The following is a 13,364-nucleotide window of genomic DNA, read 5'->3' on the forward strand; positions in this document are numbered from 1 at the left end:
AGCGTAAGAAGAGTGATAGAATGTCGTGTAGCAGGTTGCTTAACGCCTCTGAACTTGTTATTTACTGATTGATCTGTGTTTTATCGTCGTATTTCAGAACTGTTTATAGAGAATCAGACTAATTATTTGTATGTTAATCGTTGATATAAAAAGCTCCTGTTAAATAACTAATCTAGAGAAATCTAGACCAAAACAATAAGAAACATCTACTTAGCAATAAGATTAGAAGAGGGAATGGTCTAGAATTTGTAATTAGCAAAAGCATCTAGAAAAATCATGTAGAATGTTGGAGCATGGTGCACCGACATACAAAGCCTATAAATAAGCATGCTTGTAATCCATTATGTATACATGAAGCAATTCATACAACACAAATCAATAAAAAAATTCACATTAAGCAAACCACTCTCCACTCTCACCTTGCCATTTACGGTTAACAAAACACAAACACATCATATAGATAAAACTGGTATCAGAGCCACTGGAAAACTCCGACTATCCAAGTATTCTAAATAAAAAGCAAAAAAAATAAACATTCACAAATAAAAACTAGTCCCAAATAAAATCACACAACAAAAACCATGTCAAACACATTACAAGTAAATTGGGTACCAACATTCAAAGGCGAGAAATACGACCTTTGGAGTATCCAAATGAAGTCAATATTTATCTCACAAGGACTATGGGACTTAGTCCAAACTGGGTATGAACCAAAAATACCGTCGAGGAAGCATCATGGGATGCTACAAAGAAAAATTTATATATCGAAAATCAAAAGAGGGATCACTATGCCTTTTCTTTGATTTATCGAGGACTCGACGAGACAATACTCCCACGAGTCATTTCCGCTGCATCATCAAAGGAGGCTTGGACGATCCTGGAAAATATATACAAGGGCTATGGCAAGGTAATTACTATTAAACTCCAAACTTTATGGAAAGATTTTGAAAATTTACAAATGTCGGAAGACGAGAATATAGAAACATTCTTTAATCGTACCACTAACATTGTTAATCAAATTCGTTCATACGGTGATACGATTGAAGACACAAAAATTACTCCAAAAATAGTAAGAAGTCTTCCGAAAAAATTTGAACACATAGTGGCCGCCATAGAAGAGTCAAAAGATTTAAAAGAACTTACAATAACTGAATTAATGAGCTCACTACAAGCTCACGAAGAAAGAATGAAAAGATTTTCTGACGAGCCACTAGAACAAGCATTTCAGGCCAAATTAAAATTTAATGGCCCAAGCAATAATAAAAATTATCAAAGGAACGGAAATTCAAATTATCAAGCTGGGAGGAGAGGTAATTATAACAATCAAGGGAACCAACCATATAACCATAAAGAGTTATATTGTCACCTATGTAAGAAAAATAATCATAATACCGAAAATTGTTGGTATAAATGTAAGAGGTGTATAAGACACACCCACTTTGAAAAAGATTGTTGGTTCCATAAAAATGATGAGGCAAATTTCATTGAAGAAAATGAATCTAGTGGACAATTATTTTACTCTTGCTTAAATGCGGAGGAAAAGTCCACGGACATATGGTATATTGACAGTGGTTGCTCCAACCATATGATTGGCAACAAGAATGCATTTGTCAGTTTAAATGAAAGTATAAAATCTCAAATTACTCTTGGCGACGGGAGAATCCAAGAAGTTGCGGGTAAGGGAATTGTAGCCGTTAAAACTAAAAACGGCTTCACTAAATTCATTCATGAAGTCTTATATGTCCCGGGCCTAGCACAAAATTTACTGAGCGTTGGACAACTGATAAGAAGAGGATATATGGTAAAATTTGACAACAACAAATGCCTCATTTACGATAAGAAAAATGGCCAACTAATAGCTTCCGTATACATGACCGCAAATAAGACTTTTCCATTAAAAATGCCCTTAAACACACAAAAATCAATTACACAAAAACAAACACTTCAAATATCAAACATTTCAAACTCCTCAAAAACAAAAACATTTACCCCACTAATAGGAATAAGTATAATAGTTGGGCCTCAACCATCACCTTAAGGTTTTGGTTGAGTTGGTTCATCTATCATGGTATCAGAGTCCGTGTGACCGAAGGTCACGGGTTCAAATCATGGCAACCTCAAAACCCCTCAAAAACTCGAAGTGGAAACCCAGCACGCGGTACGGGGGAGCCGGTGCACAACTAACCACTATTCAAGCCCAACGGACATTTGAGTGAGGGGGCGTAATAGGAATAAGTATAATAGTTGGGCCTCAACCATCACCTTAAGGTTTTGGTTGAGTTGGTTCATCTATCACCCACAATCAAATTACCAAAAATCACCAAGACCCATACGTGAAAAAGATTATGAATGTGGCTAAGCAATTATGGTACTCACAGCTTAGGAATCGTCAAGATCTCAAGAAACAACTAAAGCTAAAACAGGAAAAATATTTGAAGTCGTGAACAAAGAAAACACAAAGATTAAGGACAAGACTTGGGAGCTTGAAGATAAGAAAGCTATGGGTCAGAAACAGGGATACAAGAGCAAGAATAATAGAAGACACTCCATCCAGAAACACAAGGCTCAACTCAGGCAAGGTCACCGAGATTAGCAATAAGATTAGAAGAGGGAATGGTCTAGAATTTGTAATTAGCAAAAGCATCTAGAAAAATCATGTAGAATGTTGGAGCATGGTGCACCGACATACAAAGCCTATAAATAAGCATACTTGTAATCCATTATGTATACATGAAGCAATTCATACAACACAAATCAATAAAAAAATTCACATTAAGCAAACCACTCTCCACTCTCACCTTGCCATTTACGGTTAACAAAACACAAACACATCATATAGATAAAACTAACAGCTCCCACGCATCTTCTCATTTTATTATTTTGTCTGTTTTTTTCCCGAACCTCCCATGTACGGTGGTCGGTGAAGAATATGTCGTACCTCAAATCCTTTTCTTTTGTATCGGAATAATTGAATAACACTGTATTTTTGAAGTTAACCCAATACTCGTATCTAAGATGAATGTACTCTGAACAATGTGCCAAACTTCAAATCTCATGAGAGAGGTCTCTTAGTAACTTTAATGAAATACCGTCTCTCTTAAGAATTTGTGAACTTCAAATACTTCTCTTTTGTATCGTAGTGACACGGAGCTTTTAAAAGTAAAAATAAAAATTTCGTTCCACCAAATTATCCAATATAAAATACTTCTAGATTCCTTTCTTTATGCATGAAACGCGGAGGAATCAAAACTTTCCCTAGTACCGATTTATTTATTTATTCATTCATTTGACGATCTGTCCCAATATTTTTTGGTGCGGTAGTCTTTTGAAATGCAGATATACAAATTGCTCCTATAAAAAGGAGACTGTGTCATCAAATTTTCATACAACTAGTCTACTACAACAAATTATGTCGTCAAATTTAAGCAGTAATAATGAAATAACACCCATGGAGAATCCCGATTCACCGTTTGAAGAAGTCGGAAATTGGTTAAAGTTACCGTGTGACTTGATGCAAATTGTGGCACAATTTCTGCAAGAAACCCGCTTTGTGGCGCACTATCCATATTCAGACCCTCGACAAACCAGAAAGGATGCATCAGTACAAGAGGATGATGGTCAATGCTGTCGATCGTAGTTCTGGTGGTTTAATTGATCTCCGTATCGAAGGTTTTGGGTCTGATGGGCTTTTCACCCATGTTGCATCTCAGTATGTTGTTTCTTTCAGTGTGTTGCTCTTTGAATTATTTCTCGTATTTTTTAATTTTCTACATGGTAACCTCGTTTGACTGGCCATAATTCACGATCAAACTTCTGAAAGTGGCGGCGATTTTTTTTATTTCAAATAGACCGGCTTTACCAGATCTTTGATCAGGACAAAAATGATTTCAGTTTCTGAACTCGTGGCAAGAATTACGGCCAGTCAAACTTTAAACTTTGACTGACCGTACCTCTGTGTAGCGTGTTCCGAATGCTACAATTTTTTTCTCAAATTGACCGCGGTTAATGATATCTTTGATTTGAAAAAATAATTGTCGCTTTCGGAACTCATAACCGTTAGTTATGACCGGTCAAAGGCGTTTTGGTGAAAATAAAGTTACCATGTAGAAAATGAAAAAAAACGGGATTACCACATAGTATATCCCTTTTGTTATTAAAGTTATTTAACTTCGCCTTACATAGGGTAAGGCGGATAAGGCTTTGTGCATCTGATCTCCCCAATACATGGCATCATTTTTTTTTTGGAAGAATTGTCGGGAATAATCCGACCTTTGTGTCATCTTCCAAGAACAATCCGACCTTTCAATAATCCGAAAATAATCTCACCTTTTAACCGCGTCTTCTCTAAACACTCTCTTTTACCTATTACCTGATTAAAAGGTTTCAAGTCTCTTACTTATTTTTATAATTATTTCATTCCTTCATCTCCCACTCTCTAAACCCACATAAATTAATCTAAACAAACTTCAGAAAAGATGAACGATAAAAGAACACCATTAATGAACTCATTTCATCGGCCAAAATCAAGTAATAAAAAAATTTCAATCAAAAGCAGTACATAGGTGAATTAAATCACCATACTCTTCAATTGTTAACATAAGCAAAAACTTCCGATCAATTAAAATCTTATTTCACCATACTCCTTCATTGTTAAATAAGTTGTACATATTGCCATTAAAATCCTATTTCACCATACTCCTTCATTCACAGGAAAAAGTACTCAAAAAGTGTTGATCTCACACTTGAATTAATGCAAAAGCGGGGGAAAATTTTGCTAACCATAGAAACTAGTTATTGCGTCCTTTGTTCACTCCGTTTCTTGTCTAAATTGGGTGTATTCAGTCAATACTATGCTACCTCCGTGCAGCAATTACATTCAATTTTGCATATGTTTAGATTCAATTTTGCATATGTCTAAATTGGGTGTATTGAAGACGGCGATATCCGTCACAAGTTGAAGACGGATACCATTTCCTTTCACAAAATATCCATGAGAGGCAAGTGGGGAAGCACATGGGGGATGCCCCACCTTATCCTCTCTCCCTTTTTGTGAGAGGTCTTCAGCTTGTGACGGGATTAGCCCGTCACAAGCAAGACGCTTTGTTGTTCATAAATTACTTGCATCGGTACATTAGACAGTGAACATGTTAAGTTGTAGATATTTTGTCTTATAATATTTGTTTATCATGAAGGAGAGAGAAATGGTTATGTGAAGTAAAATAACTAAATAACAATTTGAAGACACTCACATTACCTACTATAACAAGTCATTTTTATGGAGGGATTGTTTAGAGAAGATGAGGTCAAAAGATGGGAGTATTTTCGGATTATTGAAAGGTGGGATTATTCTTGGAAGATGTCATAAAGGTCAGATTATTCCCGTCAATTCTTCCTTTTTTTTTTGCACTGCTGCTTTTGGAATAATCATTAATTAGTGAAATTACCTTGTAGTCTTGTACTCCCTCCGTCACAATCAGTGGTTTACCTTTTTGATTAAAATACATCTTGACAAAGAATAAAAAATGTAAACAAATGAATGGGACGGAGGGTATATATGTGTTTATACTGTTAGTGTTCTTTGTCAAACTTGAATCTACATGAGTTAGATGCACTGAACTATAACTCTATTCTTGCTGCAGGTAGAGCCAACTAAAACGCCTCCGGCTTGCAAAATGTGACGGTATATCTGAAAAGGCATTGGTAGAAGCACTTGAAAAGCTATCTTCCCTGGAAGAACTAGAACTTACTCTCTGCGACTTTGAAAACGGAGAAGCTCTTCTATCATTAAGTCTTGTCCCTCCCTCACTACATTCCGATTCAACAATATAGGTTCAAAAAGTCCGTTTTGGGAAAATGATGAGGCGGCATTGGCAATTGCAGCAAGCATGCCTCAATTTTGCCATCTACAGCTGATTGGCAATAACATGACAAATATTGGTCTAACGTCAATCCTTGATGGTTGTCGTCATCTTCAATCCCTCGACCTGCGTGCTTGCTTCCGTTTGGATCTCGCAGGAGATTTAGGGAAGAGATTATTAGAACAGATGAAGGATTTACGGCGTCCATGTGACTCGACTGAGGACTACAACTATCCAACCGCAATTAATCCTGATTTTGAATATCCTAATGATATTGAAATTGACGAGGCTTTTATTTGTCAAATAGCCACCATGATAGGTGAAATCTAATTGTGTTTCCGGTAGCTGTACCGTGTTGTCATTTGCATGTACGTAGGAATGAGTTCTCTTTAATTTTAAGTATTTTGGTAATTCTGTTCGGTTTGTGTTTCTTATCGTTGTCCCTAGTAATGAACATTTTTTTTTTTTATTTTTTTTTTTATTTTTTGGCAGCTGAAAAGAAAGGTTCCTAAAATAAACTCATAGCCTTTTTCGCTAAGGCATGAGCTTTGAAGTTACAGTCTCTGCGAACATAACTAAAACACAAACAATGAAAAACAGATGAAATAAGAGAAATGTCTTGGAGAATGCCCTTAATGAGATGATGCTTCGTCTGATTTCCCATCCATTGCGTCAGTAGCGAGAGGCAGTCAGAAGAAATTTCAATGTGAAGAAAGCCTTCCTGACGTGCCCAAGCGATGGCCTCCTTCACTCCTAGAGCTTCAGCTTGAAGGGGAGATTCAGCCCGACCACATAAATAACCTTCATATATAGATTCCCCTTCAGGCCCAAAAGCAATCCATCCAAACCCCGCAAGACACGGTTTTTTCCAACTTGCATCAACATAAATACGTATCATAGCGCAAGGAGAGAAACTTCCGATACAATAAAAAGGTCTGCCCACACGGAGCATCTGGAAGTCAATATCATTATCAGAAGAAGATCATGGGGCACCGTTCTCAAAACCAGGCGGATGTAAAGGAGCATTGTTACCCTTATCATTTGCTTGAAGAACGTCTTTAATCAGTTGTCGTGTCTTGTTGAAGAAGACGTTCGGGTTAAAGGCTTCACCCCTGAAGCGGATGTTATTTCTTAAAGACCAGAGGCTAACCAAAATAGCGAGAAAGCTTAAGACAAGATTAACCCCATCCTCAAGACCAGATAGATAAAGAACCCAGTTAATAATCCAGTCACGAACATCCAGTGTAGGAAGATGACTGACATTAATTCCCAGCTCCGATCCAGCCCAAATCCTGGAGCTAAGAGGACAATCGCGGAAAAGGTGATCAAGAGACTCTACGGAATCGCCTGCGTTGTTGCACATAGAACAAGAGGGAGCCCAGTTTAAGTCCCTTTTTGCAAACTCACTCCCAACCGGAAGGGAACTTGTCATGATTTTCCATAGAAGAATCTTCCAAGGTTGAGGACCTGGCAGATTCCACAATCTTTTCCTACAAAAGAGTTTCCAGTTCCCGTGGAGCCGTTCTTTATCCTTTTTAGATCCATGCTCATTGAAGTAATCGTGGAAGCTAATGCCATATCCACTCTTAACAGTGTAAATGCCGCTGCTAGTTCTGGGCCAGAAAATTTCATCTCGTGATTGAGAAGCACAAATGATACCTGAATGTGCTCATAGAAGTATTTTTTTTTTAAACTTCTAGTCAGGGGTTATTTGGTTACCACTTCAAATACACAGGCATTAGAAAATCCCATGATTTTAAAAAAACAAGGTTGTTTGGTTGCCATTTTTTGGGCAGAATATAGGAATTGGAACTTCCCAGGAACTTCCAATGCCTACATGATGTAGAAAGTGGCTTACCTACTCCCCCTTGGTCATTGAAAATTCTTGTGGAATTTAATTCCTACATGGGCAACCAAACAACTTTGCCAAATTCGCCCGAATTAGATGATGGAACTTAATTCCTATGAATTGCAAGTTCCTAGGAAGTTGAAGTTCCTTGATCAACCAAACGACTCCAAATTAATGAAAAAAAAACAAAAGAAAAAACCGCCACTTAAAGTATCGACTTTTTAGCACGGTAAGAGTCATAGTAAGTGAGATTGTTACAAATTTATTCAAGTAGTTGTATTGAGTAGGTCTCTCCGGTCTCATGAGAGACCGTCTCTCAATAAGCGTATTGGGAGACTATTTTATAATTTTAAGAAAAAGTGCTACTAAAGGTAATAAAATAAGTATAAATCACGATTAAAGATGAAATGAGTATATTTATCATGTAAATAGGTACGAAATTACTATGTCACGATCAACAACAAAAGGGATCACGAAATACAAATAAAAGAATACGGAAGAATGATTTCTCCCAAGTTTTAGTGAATTAATAAATGCGAATTTCATTTTCCAATGATCATCTGTTGTTAATGTTAAAAGTTGTCAACACCTAACTTTTACCAAGTGAGTTGTATCTTTTTTTTTTTTTTTTTTTTTTGATGACGAGGGGGCTGAGTTTCACCCGGGCCCATGCATTCTCGCACCATCACATGGACCATGTAAGCCACCCCTTCGGGGACTGCAGTAGCCAAGTGATTGTATCTCTTTTTACCATATTTACTGTTACCAGTTTTCAAGAATTACCAAACTAGATGAACATTGAATTATTTCAATTTACATAGGGATATTACACAATACATTGCACGAGTAGATGTGATTTGCAATCCACAATGACCACAAACACCTCCACAAGGCGAGTACTATAAAAGGATGAAGACAGACAACATCGTCATAAATAAAACAATTTGTCTTGTGTGAGACGGTTTATAATTAAAATCCTAACGAATTTACATCCATGGACATTATTTCAAGTTCACCCATCAAAAACCAAAGAAACTGGTTAGATTTACCGTGCGACGTAACTTTAACGATTCTGAAGAAATTAGAAGTCTCGGAAATACTTAAATCCGCTCAATTTGTATGCAAATCGTGGTACGTTTTGTGCAAAGAACCCTTCGTGCGGAACACTATCCGTTTATATGACTTCGGCGAATCAGAGTCGGATTTACAGTTCGAGGAAGAGAAGTATACTGGTATAATGGTTAGTATTGTTGATCGCAACGATACTGATTTGTTCAATCTCGGTATCAAGGATTTTGCTCTCAAGATCTTTTATCCTACACTGCATCATGGTACCGAGGATTTTCAAATTTGACTTCCAAAAGCAATAGTCAAAACTGGTCGCTTTTCTCGTGTTTGAGTAATTGTAGAGATTGGAAACTTTTAGTCTATTTGTATTTGTTTTCCCAAGTAAAGCGGATATTGTCGTCTAAGTAATTGCAATGGGAACTTTTTTGCCTTAGTTTGTAAATAAGAACTTTTAGAAAAAGTTTGTCCCATTGCAAAATAAAGTTTGTTCTTAAATGAACAAACCAGGATTCCCAAAAAACAAGAAATTGTAGAGATATCAAATTAATTATGGCCCTATTAAGGAACTACGGCACCTTCAGATTATTGGAAATAGCTTGACGGATGTTGGTCTTACTGCAATCCTTGATGGGTGTCCACGTCTTCAATCACTTGACCTTCGCGCATGTTTCCACATTGAACTGGTGGGAAATCTAGGGAAGAGATTATTGGAACAGATTAAGGATTTTCGGCGTCCATATGACTCCACTGATGACTATAACTATCGCACGAGATTTTATAATTCTAGTGATTCTTCTGATGACGATTATACCTATGAATCTGACTATGTGAAGAGACTCATCTCTCTGATGTCTGATGATGATCTGGAATCTGAACTTGACTACTTCTATTAATTGTCTAATTCCATAAACAACCTTTTGGTGGCGAAGTTGTCATATTACTCCGTACTATTTACTATTTCGGAGTAGATTTTGTGCTTCTGATCTTTTTTGTTTTTGTTTTGTACTGAATATGAAGCTATGTAAACGCAGAACGCTTGCGTGAAAACTTGAAGAATGTTTAAGGTGCCTCTAAACTTAGCTATCTGAAGTTTTAACGGTTATGCATAATTTGATATTGGTTATTGCGGTTGTTTTGCATACTGATTGATCAGTGTTTCATCTTCAGAGAGGGAGGGGGGAATCGAACCTGAGACCTATTATCCAGGTTACCTCCGTCTCTACCACTACACTGAGACATATTCGGTAACTTGCCTCGTTTGAAATGAATTTCCTGTACACAAAAACTGGTGAGAGATCGTCTTTCCTGAAAACCATATATCGAACCTGAGACCTATTATCCAGGATACCTCCGTCTTTTGCAATTCATCCATTACTCGATATTCGTTCTCTTTTGGTAAAGAATTTTAAAATATTCATCACTTGGCAATTGGCATAAACAAATATAAATTACCAAATTATTTTGCTTTTTGAACTGCCAAATTAAACAATTAGTTAAAGTATTCAATGACTCTTGGCCTAAATCTATTTCACTTTATGCTTCATTAAGTGAAATCCATGGAAATCTCCGTTTTACCCTCGGAAAATCACAGAAACTGGTCCGAATTACCAGGCGACGTTATTCTGATGATTCTGATGAAGTTAGGAACAGTGGAAATACTTGAATCGGTTCAATTCGTGTGCAAAATATGGTACAATTTGTGCAAAGAACCCTCCATTTGGCATACTATCCATATCAACGGCCTCGATGAACTAATCCCGGAGCCTAAACTCGAGAAGATGATGGTCAACGCAGTTGATCGCAGTGCTGGTGGTTTAATTGATCTCAATATCGAGGGTTTTGGTTCTGATGAGCATTTTTCCTATTTTGCGCCTCGGTATATATTTGTTGTTTTATTAGTTTGTTTTTCTTTATTTATTCGAGTAATTGGCTTTTGATTATGTGTGTGAGAGATTCGTGTCGATAAAGTATTTGATGGTGATTTTTACGCTAATTGCCACAAACGCTGCAACTTTGCCCCTTTATTTATCCAGGATTGGGACTGGCAATGAATTCTCTTTATTTTAAACCCCTTTTAAAGAATAAACGTAAACAAATGATTGAGACGGAGAGGTAATAGGTACGGAGAGGATTGGGCATTTTAATTTGGTAGTACTTAATAGTCTATGATCTGAAGTTTTAATCTTCTGCATCACTGGATTTTGAGGTTGAAATTTTTTAATTTGGCGAGCCTTGACTGAAGAATACATGGGATTTGGCAGTAGTTTTAATATGAGTTTCAGGGGTAATGTTGCATCATTGTAGCTCTTGTTTAATTTGCAGTATTCGGTATCGAAATTTGGTCAAATGATAGATCTGCTCTTATATCATTCATCATTTATCCTGTTTCTACTGTTGAAGATCGGCATTGAAATATAAAGATAATTTCAGTACTGTTGATTAGTTGGGTTACCAGGAGCATTTCAATTGTGATACTTATTGTGATGATTTTTTCAATAATTACTCATGTGATTTGCAGTTCGCTGTAGTTTTGCTACAAAAAATGACAATCTGTATGTATGTGGTTTGGTAACAGCATTGTTTCGCACTTTCGCCCTGTTTATTGCTCTTCCTCCATTTTCTGTACATTTGCTTTGATTTGAGGATATATCTGGCTTGTCAACTCTATTTTTGTAGAATATGGCTTTCGGCAGGGAAATGTCAAACATGTGGTTGTCTTTGTACGAATTTTTTTTCCAAAATAGGCGATTTTTACAAATTATTTAACAAAATGGGTCGAATCTCAAATTAATTACCCAAAATGGGTCCACGTCATATCCGAAGCTAGGTTTGTATCTAAGTCGTCCTCTCGGTCGGCGACCAAGCTCAAAGTCGCCAACCCCTTGGCGTTTTGGTCTGATGGTCTTTCTTCTTGGAGACTTCCTTCTTTGTCCAAATATGACTTCGTCACAAGTCGCCACCCGCCATGGCGACTTGACCCCTCATTCTAGCTTCGTCAATAGCAAGCCTACGTGGATCCATTTTCGACAATTAATTTGAGACTCGACCCATTTTGATAATTAATTGGGAAAATCGCCTATTTTGGAAAATCGTTCTCTTTGTACCTTCCTCCATGTGGTTGTCTTTGTACCTTCTGCTACTGATGGAGGGATTTCTCCAGGATTGGGACCGGCAGTGAATTCTTTTTATTTTAAACACCTATTAAAGAATAAAAAAAAAGTAAACAAATGATTGGGACAGAGGGGTAATAGCTACGTTCAATTGGGCGTTTTAATTTGGTAGCAGTCTATGATCTGAAGTTTTAATCTTATGCATCACTGGATTTTGAGGTTGAAATTTTTTAATTTGGTGAGCCTTAACTGAAGAATACATGGGATTTGCAGTAGTTTTTTTTTTTTTTTTTTTTTTTTTTTTTTTTTTTTTTTTTTTTTTTTGTCAGAGGATTTGCAATAGTTTTGGAACTCATATTAGTAATGTGTAGCTTGTTCGCCTCTTTGTGGCTGCGCTGAGTTGCAGGGGTAATGTTGCATCCTTGTTGCAGGGGTAATGTTGCATCATCATTGAATAATTGAAGCACTTGAAAGCCTATCTTCTTTGGAGGAACTTGAACTTACTCTCTGTGACTTACAAGACGAAGAAACAGTTCCTATTATTAAATCATGTCCCTCCCTCACAACTTTTAAATTCAACCAGCAGAGTTCAAAATGTCCTGATACTGCATGTGATTACGAGGCACTGGCAATTGCAGGAAACATGCCTGAATTACGTTACCTTCAGCTTATTGGTAATGGCTTGACAGATGATGGTCTTAGAGCAATCCTTGATGGTTGTCCACATCTTCAGTCACTTGACCTGCGTGCATGTTTCCACATTGAACTGGTGGGAAATCTAGGGAAGAGATTATTGGAGCAAATTAAGGATTTTCGGCGTCCATATGACTCCACTGATGACTATAACTATATTACCAGATATGATAATATAACCGATACTGATGATGAGGCTTATCCATAGGAATCATATTAAGCCTATATGTCTGATGAATGTGATGATAATGATCTGGAATATGAACTTGACGACTTTGGTTAGCATTCGGACTCCGCAAACAACCTCTAGCAGTCTCCCTTAAAAGAGCCTCCATTTAAGTGTAAAACGGGTAAAAATACTACTACTATTCTATATAGTTTTTTTTTTTGGCAGCTGATAAAAAAGATTCCTATTGCAAACTCATGGCCCGTCTAACCAAGTCATGAGCTCTTCTATATAGGTTGATGAGACAAAAGTTTGTCATTTTCATTCCCGGCTATTTGTCTCTTTCATTTATTTGATCCGTTTTAATGTGAATTTGTATTATTCTCTAGGCATTCCCTAAGAATCTGTATTCCATGAATTAACTAGTTTGAATGCCCGTGCGTTGCAACGGGTTAATTAACTTATTTATAATGAAAAAAAATGTTATAAGAGTTTAATATTTACATTCTATGTCTAATGATTTGTTTACATGTTATTAAAATATCTCTTTAAAAGAAAATAAAAGATTAATGTATACGTGGGTTAACTTTTATTTATAATCATATAATCATCCCACCTTA

General features: G+C 36.7%; 3 protein-coding genes and 1 long non-coding RNA gene across 4 annotated transcripts; 2 read left to right on the forward strand and 2 right to left on the reverse strand.

Moving 5' to 3' along the window:
- The first annotated feature begins 3,270 nt into the window (after window positions 1-3,270).
- Window positions 3,271-6,287, forward strand: LOC141591299 (uncharacterized). The gene is made up of 2 exons (XR_012520795.1): window positions 3,271-3,709; window positions 5,640-6,287. It is a non-coding gene; the product is annotated as an uncharacterized LOC141591299 (long non-coding RNA).
- Window positions 6,288-6,366: 79 nt separating this feature from the next.
- Window positions 6,367-6,756, reverse strand: LOC141590598 (uncharacterized). Its single transcript, XM_074411173.1, has one exon. The coding sequence runs from the start codon at window positions 6,754-6,756 to the stop codon at window positions 6,367-6,369; it is 390 nt and encodes a 129-aa protein (XP_074267274.1).
- An 84-nt stretch (window positions 6,757-6,840) lies between these two features.
- LOC141590599 (uncharacterized) lies at window positions 6,841-7,531 on the reverse strand. Its single transcript, XM_074411175.1, has 2 exons — window positions 7,518-7,531; window positions 6,841-7,471 (listed from the first exon to the last, which is right to left on the reverse strand). The coding sequence occupies exons 1-2, from the start codon at window positions 7,529-7,531 to the stop codon at window positions 6,841-6,843; spliced, it is 645 nt and encodes a 214-aa protein (XP_074267276.1).
- A 1,170-nt stretch (window positions 7,532-8,701) lies between these two features.
- Window positions 8,702-9,668, forward strand: LOC141590600 (F-box protein SKIP19-like). The gene is made up of 2 exons (XM_074411176.1): window positions 8,702-8,947; window positions 9,357-9,668. Exons 1-2 carry the CDS (start codon window positions 8,702-8,704, stop codon window positions 9,666-9,668), a joined length of 558 nt encoding a protein of 185 aa, XP_074267277.1.
- The last annotated feature ends 3,696 nt before the right edge of the window (window positions 9,669-13,364 follow it).

This window comes from Silene latifolia, chromosome 7, assembly GCF_048544455.1.
Source record: "Silene latifolia isolate original U9 population chromosome 7, ASM4854445v1, whole genome shotgun sequence".
NCBI classification, from domain to species: domain Eukaryota; kingdom Viridiplantae; phylum Streptophyta; class Magnoliopsida; order Caryophyllales; family Caryophyllaceae; genus Silene; species Silene latifolia.